This window comes from Schistocerca americana, chromosome 6, assembly GCF_021461395.2.
Source record: "Schistocerca americana isolate TAMUIC-IGC-003095 chromosome 6, iqSchAmer2.1, whole genome shotgun sequence".
Taxonomy (NCBI): domain Eukaryota; kingdom Metazoa; phylum Arthropoda; class Insecta; order Orthoptera; family Acrididae; genus Schistocerca; species Schistocerca americana.
Window position 1 is genome coordinate 210579156 of NC_060124.1, and position 15545 is coordinate 210594700.

General features: G+C 39.1%; 1 protein-coding gene across 1 annotated transcript in view; it reads left to right on the forward strand.

Annotated features, from left to right (window-relative positions):
* LOC124619318 (LYR motif-containing protein 4) overlaps positions 1-14033 on the forward strand; it is a 48603-nt gene extending 34570 nt beyond the window's left edge. The window contains exons 3-4 of the mRNA XM_047145627.1: positions 12911-13098; positions 13598-14033. Coding sequence (XP_047001583.1) covers positions 12911-12976 — 66 coding nt within the window. The 3' untranslated portion in view covers positions 12977-13098; positions 13598-14033. The remainder of the gene's footprint in view (positions 1-12910; positions 13099-13597) is intronic.
* Positions 14034-15545: the final 1512 nt, after the last annotated feature.

Below are 15545 nucleotides of genomic sequence, written 5' to 3' on the forward strand. Positions count from 1 at the left end.
AAAACACTTTTAATATTATATTTTCTTAAAATTTTGGATGATATACTTCGTACAAAGGGTAAATAAGCAACAGGTTCAAAAGTATCCTCTATGGGCTCGCGTGACGGACCAAACTGAAGAGCACGGCATATTTGTTGTTCTGTATGTCCATTCCGTTTAAAAACAATCTTCAAATAATCAAGTTCTTTTTTCAAATGTTCATAGTCAGAAATGGCATAAGCTCTTTTGACCAGAGTCCGCACTACTCCACTACTTTGGTGTGGTGGATAACAGCTGGTTGCATGAAGATAGCAGTCAGTATGAGTGGGTTTCCGATACACACTATGTCCAAAAGGCCCATCATCCTTTCTTTGCACTAAAACATCAAGAAATGGAAGTTTACCATCACTTTCAATTTCCATAGTAAATTTAATACTTGGATGTAGACAATTAAAATGATCTAAGAAGCGATTAAAAGCATCAGTTCCATGTGGCCAAACCATAAAAATTTTGAGTGCCATGTCCGCAAAGTCTTTGATGTTATTTCTCTCTTTACTCAGGTTCCTCTTGAAGAGACCCTGTTACTTATCAGTGAGAAATTAGATGAAGAAACTGCCAAGTTATGTCGTCATGTGTTGAGTTCAACGTATTTTCTTTTTAATGATGTACATTTTGAGCAAAGTGACGGGGGGTGGCTATGGGGAGTCCACTCTCCCCCATAGTCGCCAACCTTTTTATGGAAGACTTTGAGGACATGGCAGTCAAAACTTTGTTTCTTAAACCAAAGTGTTTTTTGAGATACGCTGATGACATTTTTATGGTTTGGCCACATGGAACTGATGCTTTTAATCGCTTCTTAGATCATTTTAATTGTCTACATCCAAGTATTAAATTTACTATGGAAATTGAAAGTGATGGTAAACTTCCATTTCTTGATGTTTTAGTGCAAAGAAAGGATGATGGGCCTTCTGGACACAGTGTGTATTGGAAACCCACTCATACTGACTGCTATCTTTGTGCGATCAGCTGTCATCCACCACACCAAAGTAGTGGAGTAGTGCGGACTCTGGTCAAAAGAGCTTATGCCATTTCTGACTATGAACATTTGAAAAAAGAACTTGATCATTTGAAGATTGTTTTTAAACAGAATGGATATACGGAACAACAAATATGCCGTGCTCTTCAGTTTGGTCATCGCTCGTGCGGTGCTCTGTTCATGGTGTATAAAGGTTTCCGTTGTTGTGGCTGGAATTCAGTTCTGGCGAGGCAGCGCACTAGCATTAACTCACCTGAAGATGGCGGGCCAGCTGGTCTGCCGAAATATTGTGTCTGGACGACGACATGATCTGGCTGCGAACCCATGAAGAATATCAGAAGTTATTACGCTGGAAAGTCTACGAAATCACAGCAGTAGAATCGTTTGAAGGTCAGCCTCAAATGCCGGTTCTCTAAATTTTCTCAGTACTGTTTCTCGAAAAGAATGTTGCCTTCCTGCCAGGGGTTCACATTTGAGTTCCCTAAGCATCTCCGTAACACTTAGGTGTTGTTTGAACCTACCGGTAACAAATCTAGCAGCCTGCCTCTGAATTGCTTCTATGTCTTCCATCAATCTGACCTGGTACATACCTCAAACATTTGAGCAGTACTCAAAAATAGGTTGCACCAGCATTATATATGTGGTCTCCTTTACATGTGAGCCACTCTTTTTCAAAATTCTCCCAATAAACCAAAATCGAAAATTTGCCTTCCCTACCACAGTTCTCACATGCTTGTCCGTTACATACAGTTTTGCAGCATTACACCCAGATATATAAATGACTTGCTGTATCAAGCAGAACACTACTGATACTATATCTGAACATTACAGGTATGTTCTCCCTACTTAGATTTTTCCACATTAAGAGTTTGCTGCCTTTCATCACACCAACTAGAAATATTGTCTAAGTTGTCTTGTGTCTTCCTACAGTCACTCAAATTCGACACCTTACCGTACACCATAGAACCACAGATTGCTGCCCACCCTGTCCACCAAATCATTTATGTATAGAGAGAACAGCAGCAGTCCTGTCACACTTCCCTGGGGCACTACTGATGCTGTCGAGGGCAACATACTGGGTTCTATTACTTAAGAAGTCCGTGAGCCACTCGGACATCTGTGAATGAACTTATGCTCTTATGTTTGCTACCAGCCTGCAGTGGGGCACTGTTTTAAATGCATTCTGGAAATCTAGAAATATGAACTCTGCCTGTTGCCCTTCATCCATAGTTTGCAGTTTATTATATGAGAAAAGGACAAGCTGTTTTTTGCATGAGCAATGCTTTCTAAAACCAGACTGATTTGTGCATGTAAGCTTTTCAGTATCAGGAAAGTTTAATATATTCTAACTGAGAATATGTTCAAGGATTCTGCAGCAAACTGAAGTTAGGAATATTGGTCTGTAATTTTTTGGGTTCATTCTTTTACCCTTCTTATATACTGGAGTCACCTGCGCTTTTTCCAGTCACTTGAAATTCTGCGTTGGGTGAGAGATTCACAATAAATGCAGGCTAGGCAAGGGGCCAATGCTGTAGAGTACTCTTTGTAAAACTGAATTAGGATTCCACCCAGATCTGGAGATTTATTTGCTTTCAAATCTTTCAGTTGTTTCTCTACATCAGGGATGCTTATTACTATGTCTTCTATGGGGGAGTCCATCTGATGGTCAAGTGAGAGTATGTTTGCATGATACTCATGTGTGAATGATTTCTTGAACATGTAATTTAAAACTTTGGCTTTTGTTTTGCTGTTGTGAGTTGGCACACTAGACCGATCAACAGGGGACTGAATGGAAGCCATAGACCCCCTTAGTGATTTTACATAATATCAGAATTTTCTCAGGTTCCTGGCAGATATTTTCCTAAGGTATGGTGGTGGTAGTAGTTGTACGCTTTATGTATAGATCTTCTCACAGACGCACGAATCTCTGCTAACCTTTGCTTGTCGTTGTTTATGCATTCTCTTTTGATCTGAGAGTGCGACAGCCTCTGCTTCCTCATCATCTTGCAAATTTCGTTTTTAAACCATGGTGGATCTTTTCCATCCTCTGTCCACTTACTAGGTGCATAATTCCTCTACTTCCATCTTACTGGAACTAAGTGATTTCAGTTCACTGTCTAATTGGGATGCTAACGACTGCTCATCTGCTCTCCCTAACAGAAACTCTCTCCTAGCCTTCTTGACTCATTTATTAACTTCCGTAATCATAGTTGCTATACTGACATCATGATCGCTAATCCCTGTTTCTGTACTTGCATTGTTGATATGATCTGGCTTGTTTGTAGCCATAGGGTCTAAGATATTTCCATTGTGTGTGGGCTGCTGAGCTAGCTGCTCAAGACAGTTTTCAGTAAACATGTTCAAAGTGTTCTCATGACTGTCTATCTGTACTTCTGTACTCCCTGCAATGAATCCATAGACATAGGATGTTACTACATGGCACCCTGCTCGTCAGTATTGATGCCACCACAATCTACACTTACATCCCTAATGCACAAGGCCTTGCTGCTATTGAACACTAACTACCTCAGTGCTCGACTTACTCCAGAAATACAGTGTCCTTCCTAACCACCATGACCAGCTACATCCTCACCGACAATTACTTCGCCTTTGAAGGCATCACCTACAAACAAGTCCTTGGTGCAGTAATGGGCTGCCATGTGCCACCATCCTATATCATCCTATTCATGGGCCTTCTAGAGGAATCATCCCTAACCATCCAGAATCCCAAGCCCATCATCTGGGTTAGATTTGTTGATATCTTCATGACCTGGAATCGGGGTGAGAACATGACTCCACATTCCTCCAGAACCTCAACACGTTCTCCCCTATTCACTTCAGCTGGTCCACCTCAACCCAAAAAGCCACCTTTCTCGTTCCTCAATGTTGATCACCTCAAAGATGGCTACATCATCCATATCAAAAGTCCCCAGCAATACCTCCACTTCAATAGCTGCCACTCATTCCACACCAGGAAGTATGCCACCTGTGGCCAGTGCATTTGTAGTGACAAGCAGTCCATCTCCAAATACACCAAGGATCTCACTGAAATTATCCTACCAACCTCAGACAGAAACTGATCTCCTGTGCCTCATCTCTCCTGTCCCCCCCCCCCCCCCCTTCCCCTCAATCCCCCCTTCCACTTGCCATTTTCCCACCATTCGGCCACAAAGGAGCACTCCCCTCGTGACTCTGTACCACACAGGACTGGGGCATCTGAATCCTATTCTTCACCAGGATTTCAACTCTTTCTCTTGCCCTGAAATAAGGAACATGATACCCACTATCCTTCCCACCCCTCCAACACTAGTATTGCCCCACCCACTGAACGTACACATTATCCTTGTCCATCCCTACTCCACCCATGCTCCCAAACCCCTGCCTCAGGCTCACATTCCTGCAATAGACCTACATGCAAGACTTATCCCATACATCCTCCCATGACCACCTACACCACTACAGTCACAAGTGTCACATATCTCATCAAAAAACAGCGTTACCTGTGAAACAAGTCATGTGATCTACAAGCTAAGCTGCAACCACTATGCTGCATTCTAGATGAGCATGAAAAACAACAAACTGTTTGACCGCATAAATTGCCACCAACAAACTGTGGCCAAGATACAGCAGGACCACCCAGCTGCTGAGCACACTATCGAACACAACATTCTTTACTTTAATGACTGTTTCACAGCCTGCACTGTCTGGATTCCTCCTACCAACACCAACTTTATTGAAATGCGCAGTTGGGAATCCTTCTGTAATATATCCTACATTCCTGTAACTCCCCTGGCCTAAACCTTTGTTAGTTGCTGTCCTTCACCTGTCTATCCCCTTCCCTGCCCCCACTCCAGCACTACGCAGTCTGCTATTCCATGAATGCATCCACTAGTCTTTTTCCCCTCCTCCACTTCCCTCCTTTTCCACTCTCTTTCTTCCCTTTTCCTTCTTCCCTTTCAAACCTCATGACTGCACCTAGCAGCCCTACTGTGCTCCCACCATGTCCGTGCATGCTCCCATAAGCAGCCCTGTACCCCCCCCCCCCCCCCCCCCCCCTGTCATGCTATCTGTCTCCCTCCTTACCCAGCCTCCTCCTTAATCCCACCACCCACAAATTGCTTCACCCTCCAGGCATAGTTGCTCACTGGCCAGAGACACAGTAGTCGTGTGTGAGTTGTGCTTGTGTGTGTTTTCTAAATTAGGAGGAGCTCTTTTGGCTAAAAGATCACATGCATAGTAGTCTTTTTCTTGTGCCTGTCTGTGATTCAATTTCCTCTGTGGCGAGTAGTAATCTATCCTTTTCATAATATTGTTTTTATTCCATCCTGTATTTTCCATTGTTTGATATTTTCAATTAAGTTATGATTTCTATCCTTACAGGTCACATTGGAACACATTGTTATCATTGTGCATGAGCCACATTTGGCAAAGTATTGTACACTGTGGAGCCTTTGTATTAATTCATCAGTTGTTTTGGAATGAGTTATGACCTGAACTATGATCAGGTTAATTACTCTGGCATCCAACAACACAAGTCTCACATTTCCTCCAGGTTTAGGCACTGCTAACAGTGGCCTGCAGTATGGATTGTTTGATGATTCAGTAATGTCCCACTCAAGTGTTCTCTTTATCTCCTTATTCACTGCTGGTCTCTCTGACTACAAAATGGGGTAAGATTTATGGCAGAAAGCTTTGTGTGATGCTACATGAAGTTTGCTCACACTCCCTCAGATTACTCCAGACTTCAGTTCAAGGACATCAGCATAACTGAGCAATAGGTCCTATGATTCCGTTGTTGGGGTCGTGTTGAATTACATGACTGTTCTATCTTCAACTTTATCTGTTCATTGGTTTTTGGAGAGTGTAACAGACTGAGGTAGGTGTTTTATGATTGCTCTGTTGTCAGAAACAGTCAAGTTTATTTTAATTCCCTGGCAATATTTACCATGAACACCTTCTTTCTTTACCAGATCCACCAAAATCTGGACACCATTGTCATATAGCACTTTCCCAAGGAAAAGTCAATTTTGGTGCCCCTTTCTCTTAGAAAATCAAGGCTAATTATATAGTCCGCTGCCAACTCACCTGCAATTGGGAAGATAATCTTTGTCCTGAAATGAGGAATCTCCTACCCACTATTTCTTGTTGTTGCTTCCAGGTGTGTCCGTATATTTACATTTTTCGAATAGATCCCAACGGCTCCAAGGATGCAACTGCTCTTTATTGGAAAAGTAGGTGGTTCTACACTTTCACAGGTTTTTCTGAAAAACTGTTACAAGATGATGATCACACCAGATCCTGTGTCCAAGATAATTGTGTAATCCTGCGTTTATTGCTGATTGTGAAATTCCCTGCATTGCAAGGACTTATATCAGAACAAAGTTCTTCATGGATATCCATCTCGTTACATGTCAGGAAGTTGATCATTTCAACAAACTCCCAGTCTCATTGTATGACTGATATTTCAGAACTAGATATGACCATTTTCAGTTTTCCAGGTTTGGTTCAACTGGACAATTACTATCATCAATAACCTTCATAATGACCATTGGCTTATTTCTCCAGTCATTATTGTTTATCAGTTGCTGTTGGTTATTTTGCCAACATTCCCATTTTTTCTGTTTCTGTCTGTTACTGTTGTAAGTAGGATTGTAACCATTTTCCTTATGTTAATTCGGGGGACTGATCAGCACCTTAGTGCACACATTATAATAGTCATTGGATTTATTGAATGCACAGCCATTGCTTGTGTATTAAAACAAGAAATACCAAACACACAGTAAATGTATAAGTGAATGATTGGAATGAATAGGCTATAATATTATGTTAAAGAAAAAAAGAAAAACTAGGAGCTCTTTGCATTACTGCTACACAATGTACAGATTTTTGAGAAAAAAGCAATCTCACTAAGAATATTTTCAGAGAAAAATCTCCTACAGTTGCTGTAGGCGGGTACAAGCAGTGCAGAGGGTAGGGGGTAGGGATAAATGTAATATATTTATTACTTATAGCTGCAACAATGAATTTTCATATGATAGACCAGACGGCTGTGTAGTTCTCCTACCTCTTCTCCTCCACTTGTATGGAGTTGCATCTAACAGGAAAAAGTACAACAGTGTAATACAGTATAATGCAATTTGAAGTCCTGTAGCAAAGGGGAACACTTAAGCGTGAATTGCCTAAGTTTAAACGCAGACAGTGATATATTTTCTCATGCAAAGAAATCTTTCAAGCGCCGACACACGTTAAAAAAAAAAAAAAGTAAGTCTGCTTTTATATTAAGTTGTCAAATGTAAAAGCTTTAATTACCAATGTTTTCAATAGTAGAGTAGATCTTTTGTATCTGCTTGTGGTCAGATCAGCATTGTGTGTGATGCCATGCGTGATACTCTTGTACAGCTAATGGTTGGTGACAAATATAAGTGTTTATATTTTTAGTTTTTATTTCATGTATGAAATTAGTGAAAACAAGTCCAAAGATTGCAGATTCTCACTCGCTTGACCGTGAACCAACAGACAAATCAGAACCACAAAAGTTATGTAAAATGTCATGAAATGATTTATTATGTATTGAGAAAAGTTCAATGATGGTATGAAACCACTTCATCAATTTAGTGTAGCCAGTTCTTGATAAATCAGTAGCGGAAGGTGTGACACATTCAGCGTGGAAATTACAATTGAATTGCCTGGAAACAGTCCTCTCTCTTTTCATTTTGTTTAGACAATGCGGAACAAAAAAAGTGGTTGTAAAATCAGAGATAACAATATGCACCCTGCACACTTACAATATCTACTAACACAGTATATACTCTGAGCTACAAAATAAGAGTGTACACACTGCTGGAGAGAAAAAAATTGTGCACCTTTTTAGAGGTTTCCAATTAATTCAAGATGTATTATTGCAACATTGCATATGGAGTACATGAAATGAGTACATTTGCAGGTCATATTAGTATGTGGTGTAGCCTCCACAGGTGACGATTCTGGCATCCAAATACTGTAATGGGATCATTATGCCATGCTCACTTGACCTGTCCATGTAGTTCTGTAAGAGTTGTTGGCTGATGAGACACACAAGTCACTTCTCGTCCCATTGCATCCCACACGTGCTCGATTGGAGAAAAGTCAGGAGAAGTTGCTGCACATCTTGCAGAGCACTTTGGATCAGATAAACTACAACAATGGTGGTACAAAATTATCTATTACAACATGTGGTATTAATTTGTGGATTAGGTAATATAAATTACCGAATATGCCCTTATTAATATTTCTCATTGTAGTAGTACTGTATAAATTGTGAAATAAAATAAAACATTCTTACTTTATTAAGAGTCTATCTTTGTCACAGGCTGTATATTGCCTACTCCTAGATTCCATTCTATGTAGTAAAAATTGTAACCAAACCAGTTTGACTTCTTTGGAAAAGAACCACTCTTTTTTTTCTTGCAGAGCTTCTTGTGTTCTATTTTGAATCTAAATTGAAAGGCAAGAAGAAACTGACTCAGAAAACATACAGACTATAATAAGCTGTGAGAAATTGTTGAATGTTCTCTCCTTTGTGTGTGTGTGTGTGTGTGTGTGTGTGTGTGTGTGTGTGTGTGTGTGTGTGTGTGTGTAGGGGATTTTTTGGGGGGGGGGGGGGGATATGGCATTGTTGATTGTTGGCCGCCATATTGCAAGTCCTCTGTAGTTGACACCACTTCGGCAACTTGCGGGCCAGTGATGATGAAAACGATGATGAAAGACACACAACACCCAGTTGGGAATCGAACCGGGGTCGCCTGTGTGATAGGCGGAAATGCTACCGCTACACTAGAGAGGCGGACAGGTAGAGATTACTAGGGGTACATATAGAAGCTGATATGTCAGTTAGCTCTTTGTCTGTTGGTTAGCTGTTTGTGTTTGGGTGAGTGCTTTCCAGAGAATGGAGTGTTTGATAAAGCACAATCAAACATCATTATTTGTCCTGCGTAAAGGAAGTTGACAGTAGCCGAGTTGAGCATGTCAGTGTAGATATCTTTATTTCCGAAGAAGTAAAGCTATCACATGATATGCAAATAACCAGCTGAGAATTACTGTACGAGGATGAATTAAATAAGGATTTCGTGTCAGTCTATACGATGCCAGAACAGTCTGTCAATTTAACTGCATTGAGAAGGAAAGTGTGACATTTAGGGAGGGGGGGGGGGCGTGATAAGGAACACATGGAGTGAGTGTTGAATACACTAAGTATTTTATCCTCCTGGACTAGTACCTGCCATGCCACTAACTCAGTCATATTCCCATTGGGAATGACCCGTTCATCTATAAGAAACCTTACAAGAGTTCCGCACCATTTGGAGCCTGTAATGGAAGAGTTTTTCAATTTACAGCTTTGTGATAGGCAGGCACATAGAAAAGAGTAATAGCCCCTGGGCAGCACTGGTTGTGCTAAGGAAATCATCAGATGATATAAAGCACATAGTTTTTTTGTGCAACTACCATTATTTGAACCAGTCGATGGTCACAGAAACCTGCCCCATACCCAATATAAAAGACCTTAGATAACCTAGGCCAATGTTGTTATTCTACAGCCATGGAGTACAAAGTTTGTACCATGAATTAGAGGCAGAACTGAGAACTACATTCTCAGTACTAGCATACAACTTTCCTTGCTTATTTAGTGGGGTATTATGGAGATTAAAACTTAGATGACTGCCGACTACATTGTGATCTCCAGGGATAGCCAGGAGCATATAGTATGTTTATGCGAAATCTTTGATTGTTTACATGCAGCATGAACTAAAGTCTGGGAAAGTATTAGAAGACCATATTATTGGCATGGAAGGTGTATGCTCCAATACATGACTTGTTGACACCGTGAGCAACTTCCAGATACCCATTACAGAAAAGGAATTGCAGTCAAATTTAGGCTTAGCTGATTTCTATAGAAAATTTATTTCAAAATTTGCTGAAATCACAAAACCCCTCACGCGATTAGTGGAGGAAGGAATAAAATTTCAATGGCTTTTGGATTGCGAAACAGCATTGGTAAAAACTAAAATAATAATTGAGCACTAGTCCAGTTGTTGCTTTTCCTACCAAAAGCAATTTATACTATCATGTTGTTGTGCCTTCAGTGCTTAAAGTTCAGTGATCTGTCTTGAAAACAGACATAGGTCATTTATTTTAAGTAAGTTGCATTGAATCCCTCTAGAGTTACAAAATAGTACTTTTCTTGTTATTTCATTGGTTACCTCGTTGTATTCTGTGGTATATGGTACTGGTCTAGTAACCTATTTCTGATATGAAGAAATGTTAACTGTGAAAGGATTGTGTTATTCAGGTGGCTTCCTATGATTATTCAATGAAATAAAGTTCCTGGACTTTCCAACAACTGTATTCGCCAATATTTGCACACACTGAGCTATTAACAAAATGTTCTTTTGCCTTAAGCAGTATGTCAGAAACACATTAGCTCCATTTACAATAGCTCTTCTGCCAAGACTGTCCATTTCATTATCACATTGCCACCAAGACAGAACAACAGAGATATAATATAAAATTAAAGAGTTTGAAACTTTATATGAAGACAGTAACTGTTCTCGAAAGAACAGATACCATTGACGACCATGCAGCTTCTCTAGAATAAATGATAATTAATTGAAACCCTCAGCTGCCAGCAGGTGTTGTTGATATACCTCGATGGGGACAGCTGAAAATGTATGCCTCAACCGTCACTCAAACCCGGGATCTCCTGCTTACATGGCAGACGCTCTATCCATCTGAGCCACCGAGGACACAGATGAATAGTGCGACTGCAGGGACTTATCCCTTGCTTGCTTCCCGTGAGACTCACATTCCCAACTGTCCACAATCTGCAGAACTATGTATAATATGAATTTTTAACAATGAAGCAACTAATTTTTTATGAATCTGTTAACACAAAGGTATTTATATCCAATGGCAGATATCGATACCTATTGAGTGTACATATCATTCTGTGTTATAGACTTGAATACGTTACAGAGTGATGCCCGTAATTTTACCTTGGGTTACATTTTAAGCCAGGAGATAGATGGAGGAGAACATCCAGTAGCATATGCATCGAGACAACTCAGTAGAATTAATCTATAATCTCACTCACTTCCACTTTCCCTTTTTTAAGAGCTAGTTGTGTTTCATAAGAATATTTTTTGAATCGCTGTTGCCTATTTGTCAATAAAGCATTTTCTTCAAGGTAATTCACAGTGTTTGAATGTAGTGCATGTTCCAAAATTCTATTGCAAGTCGACATTAGTGATATGGGATGTAATTCTGCAGATTACTCCTATCTTCTTTCTTGAGCATTGTTATGACCTATGCAGCCTTCTAATCTTTTGACGAGTGGGTGGTTGTGTACGATTTCTAAAAATGGAGCTATTGTATCTGCATACTCTGAAAGGAACCTAGCTGGTATACAATCTGGACTGGAGGCCTTGCCTTTATTAAGTGATTTACACTGCTTTGCCACACTGAGGATATCTGCTTTTAAGTTACTCTTGTTGGCAGTTATTCTTGATTCAAATTCTGAAATATTTACTTCATCTTCTTTGGTGAAGGAATTTCAGAAAATTGTGTAGTAACTCTGCATTAATGGTACAGATTTTAGGACAATTTGGTTGTGGAACCTATTAAAAGCATCTCACATTAAAGATTGCACTAAATTTAGAGTTTCAGTAAACTTTGCCAATCATGGGGATTTTGCATTCTTTTAAATTTGGCAAGCTTATTTTGTTGCTTCTGCTACAATGTTCTGATCTGTTTAGTACGTCATGGAGCCTCAGAACTATCTCTTATTAATTTATTTGGTATAAATCTCTCAGCAGTCGATACTATTTCTTTGAATCTGATCCACATCTGGTCTGTGCTGACATGGTCAGACTGGAAGGAGTGGAGACTGTCTGTTAGGAATGTGTCAAGCATGTTTTATCTGCTATTATAAACAGTTGTATTTTGCATTTCAAAGTTTTAAACATGGCTGCTTGGTTCAGTGACTGTTTATAAATTTAAATTTAAACAAATGAGCCCTCGGTCACAGTTTTTTAGTCTAATAAGACTAAAGGTTTCAATACTTCTAAGAGTGCCTTCATCAGAATTTAGACATTTAATGTAGTCTATAACATAATTATAATAGAGGGAAACATTCTACGTGGGAAAAAATATATCTAAAAACACAGATGATGTGACTTACCGAAAGAAAGTGCTGGCAGGTCGATAGACACACAAACATACACACGAAATTCAAGCTTTCGCAACAAACTGTTGCCTCATCAGGAAAGAGGGACGGAGAGGGAAAGACGAAAGGATGTGGGTTTTAAGGGAGAGGGTAAGGAGTCATTCCAATCCCGGGAGCGGAAAGACTTACCTTAGGGGGAAAAAAGGACAGGTATACACTCGCACACACACACGTCCATCCGCACATACTGTAACATAATTACAAATTTATGGGGAAAAATTTTCTATAAGAAAGTGTAAGTACTGACTAGTAACTATACAAGGCAGAGACAGTACTTACATGGCACATATAAAATAAATAACAGGCCAGAAGGGCTTTGGTCACAACATATTTAAAAGGAATGCCTCTAAGGGCTGCTCATACCTGTACAGCCACAGGTTGCAACGGACTCCTGTTATTTTCCAACATGAACTTGGGCTATTTCTTTTTGGTCACTTTTTTGCAATGCCTAATGAATAACTCAAAATAAAAACAATTTGCCCATTACTCCTTCAGACACTTCTGAGGAGTAATTCAGCTAAACTTCAGAAAGATACTGCGCGCGTAATCCATTCCATCAGACTGAAATACGCTTTACAAAGTTTGAGTTAATTGGAATTTTTCAATTATTTTGATGAACATTATCATATCTGTTTCAGGTAGTTGTTGGTAAACTGTACAGCACAGAAAAATTAGTTATTGAAGAGCGTCCTGAGCGGAAGTGATTTTACATTTCATGAAAAGTATTTGCAAAGTAATGGGTTGCAGTTTCCATGGATATATTTCTTGGATCTCAGCAGTGGTGGAAATACATGCTCCATCACAACATTAAAAGCTGTAGCTCTAGGTAAGTTGTGAAAAATGTAGTAGCAAATATATCTGAATGTATGCAGGAGGACCATCATTAGCTTTGATAAAACAAGCGCTTTGACCTAACTCCTTCCCATGGATAACTATTGATCAACTGATTCAAGAGCCGGCCAGAGTGGCCGTGCGGTTCTAGGCGCTACAGTCTGGAACTGGGCGACCACTACGGTCGCAGGTTCGAATCCTGCCTCGGGCATGGATGTGTGTGATGTCCTTCGGTTAGTTAGGTTTAATTAGTTCTAAGTTCTAGGCGACTGATGACCTCAGAAGTTAAGTCCCATAGTGCTCAGAGCCATTTGAACCATTTGAACTGATTCAAGACCATGTGCGGGATACTTTTGAGGGGAATCTGTCACTAGTGCTCCTACATGTGCAGGAAAGGAATTCTATTTTAATTTGGAATCTTCTTACTATTTTAGTGACAATTAGATCTGTGTCATTATCGTGAGTGACTCAGTCTCTGTTATTTCTGCTTCCAGGGGTGCGCTTCAATCAAACCTGAGATCTTTACTCTTGTGGATTGAGATTGGTTATGGATGGGATGGCCTACATCTATTGAAGGTCTCAGTAGCATTATTAGCTTTGTTATTGAACACAGATAAATTACATGTTGTATACTTATATGCATGATTAATTAAATTTAAATGATTCAGCATCTTAGAGGCTTGCAAATCATTGTGTATAAACATATTTGTTAATAAATTTAGTATTCATTGAAAATTTGCTCTGTTTATTGTATAAGTGCTGCTTGTTCTGAACAGTCGGTTGGGAATGTAAGAGGATGCTGAGTTATTCAGCTGAAGTTTTATATTTTGTATTTATAATATTTATAAAGTTAATATTTGTTTTGTGAGGACTTACTTGTGATGTTTCTTTTTGAGTGTACAAATAAAGTGGTATTTTGTCTTGCTTAAACATCAGCTAGTTTTCTGAATGTATACAGGAAATGCATCACCATTTGTGTTGTTTTGTTGAGTGTTACTGAAATTAGTTTAGTGTGTATTTGTTGAGTATGTCCACAGAGTGTGTGTACATCACTATTAATGACTGAATAAGTAATGTACACCATCTGAGAGGATATGTTAGAAGTGTAAAACCTTACATATTTGTTTTGAAATTGTGCAATTATAATAGTAAAACACTACTATTTGCCACATAAGGGAATATTATGATGTCTAAAGAAAGTGCGCTTGATGATCATCATAGAAGTCAGTATACTTTGGTACTGATACAACTGGCTATAAGGGATTCTGAGATCTTGAGGAGAAAGACAGAAGTGAAAGTTAAAACAACATAAAACAGTGGTGAATGGAAACTGTGAATCAGATTTTTGTTTGCAGTAACAGTGTATTGTGTAGAAACCCAGAAAGCCCAATGAAAATTAATGTTTATAAATATGTATTTTAGATCACTTATATGGCTTTTTCGAAATAAAAACAAAATATTTTTCTTAAGTATAAATTTCTTTTTCTAGTTGAGACACACATATATTGCATTTTATGTAAAGCATATGAAATGCAGAACCTGTGTTACACTCACAGTAGGCAGTGCTTTACAGCTTTTATTTGGTCACCACTGAATAGAAATTGCTGCAACAATATTCTTGAAACATGCTCATACATAAATTCTTTGAAAACACCCTGGAAAGAATAATACTTAGATGTCTACCAGCATAAAAAAAATATTGCCTTAAGTAATTGTAAGAGATCAGCACTGTACTTAAGTTTTGTGGTGTAGGAGGCACAGATAACACAAGAAGAATTAAAATCAGGCCATGCTGAAGAAATTAGATTAGGAAATAAGACACTAAAAGTAATACTGATAGATGAGTTTTACTATTTGGGCAGGAAATTAATTGGCAGTGGCTAAAGTAGAGTAGCGAGAACGGTCCTAGAAAAGTGTAATTTGTTAACATCTAATAAAACTTTGTGTTAGGAAGGCTTTTCTGAAGGTATTTGTGTGGAGATTAGCCTTGTACAGTTCTGAGCAGACAGAAGCTTTTGAAATGTTGTGCTACAGAAGAATACCAAAGATTACTTGCGAGATGAAAATGTAGAGATCACAATGTTGACATTGCATGTATCCAAGAAACCCACAGAGAGGCACACCCCAGAATTCAGTTCATGCAACTTGTAGCTGAAATAGGTCATAGCAAATTTGGAAGTACCATTTTCATAAAATCTGAAACCCTGATCCTGTATCAGCATATACATTGGAGAATGAGATTGAAATTTTAACAATCTAACTTCCCAACTACACAGTATCTTTCTATAGACATCATCAGTTTTCTTCTTCAGTGAACCATTGAATTTTAGGAACCAGATAGTAAACTTTGTGGTGGAAGATTTTAGTTGCTACAACACCTCATGGGGATATGAACACAGTGAAATACTTCAGCAATGGCAATTTGTGAAGAGGACCTAACCC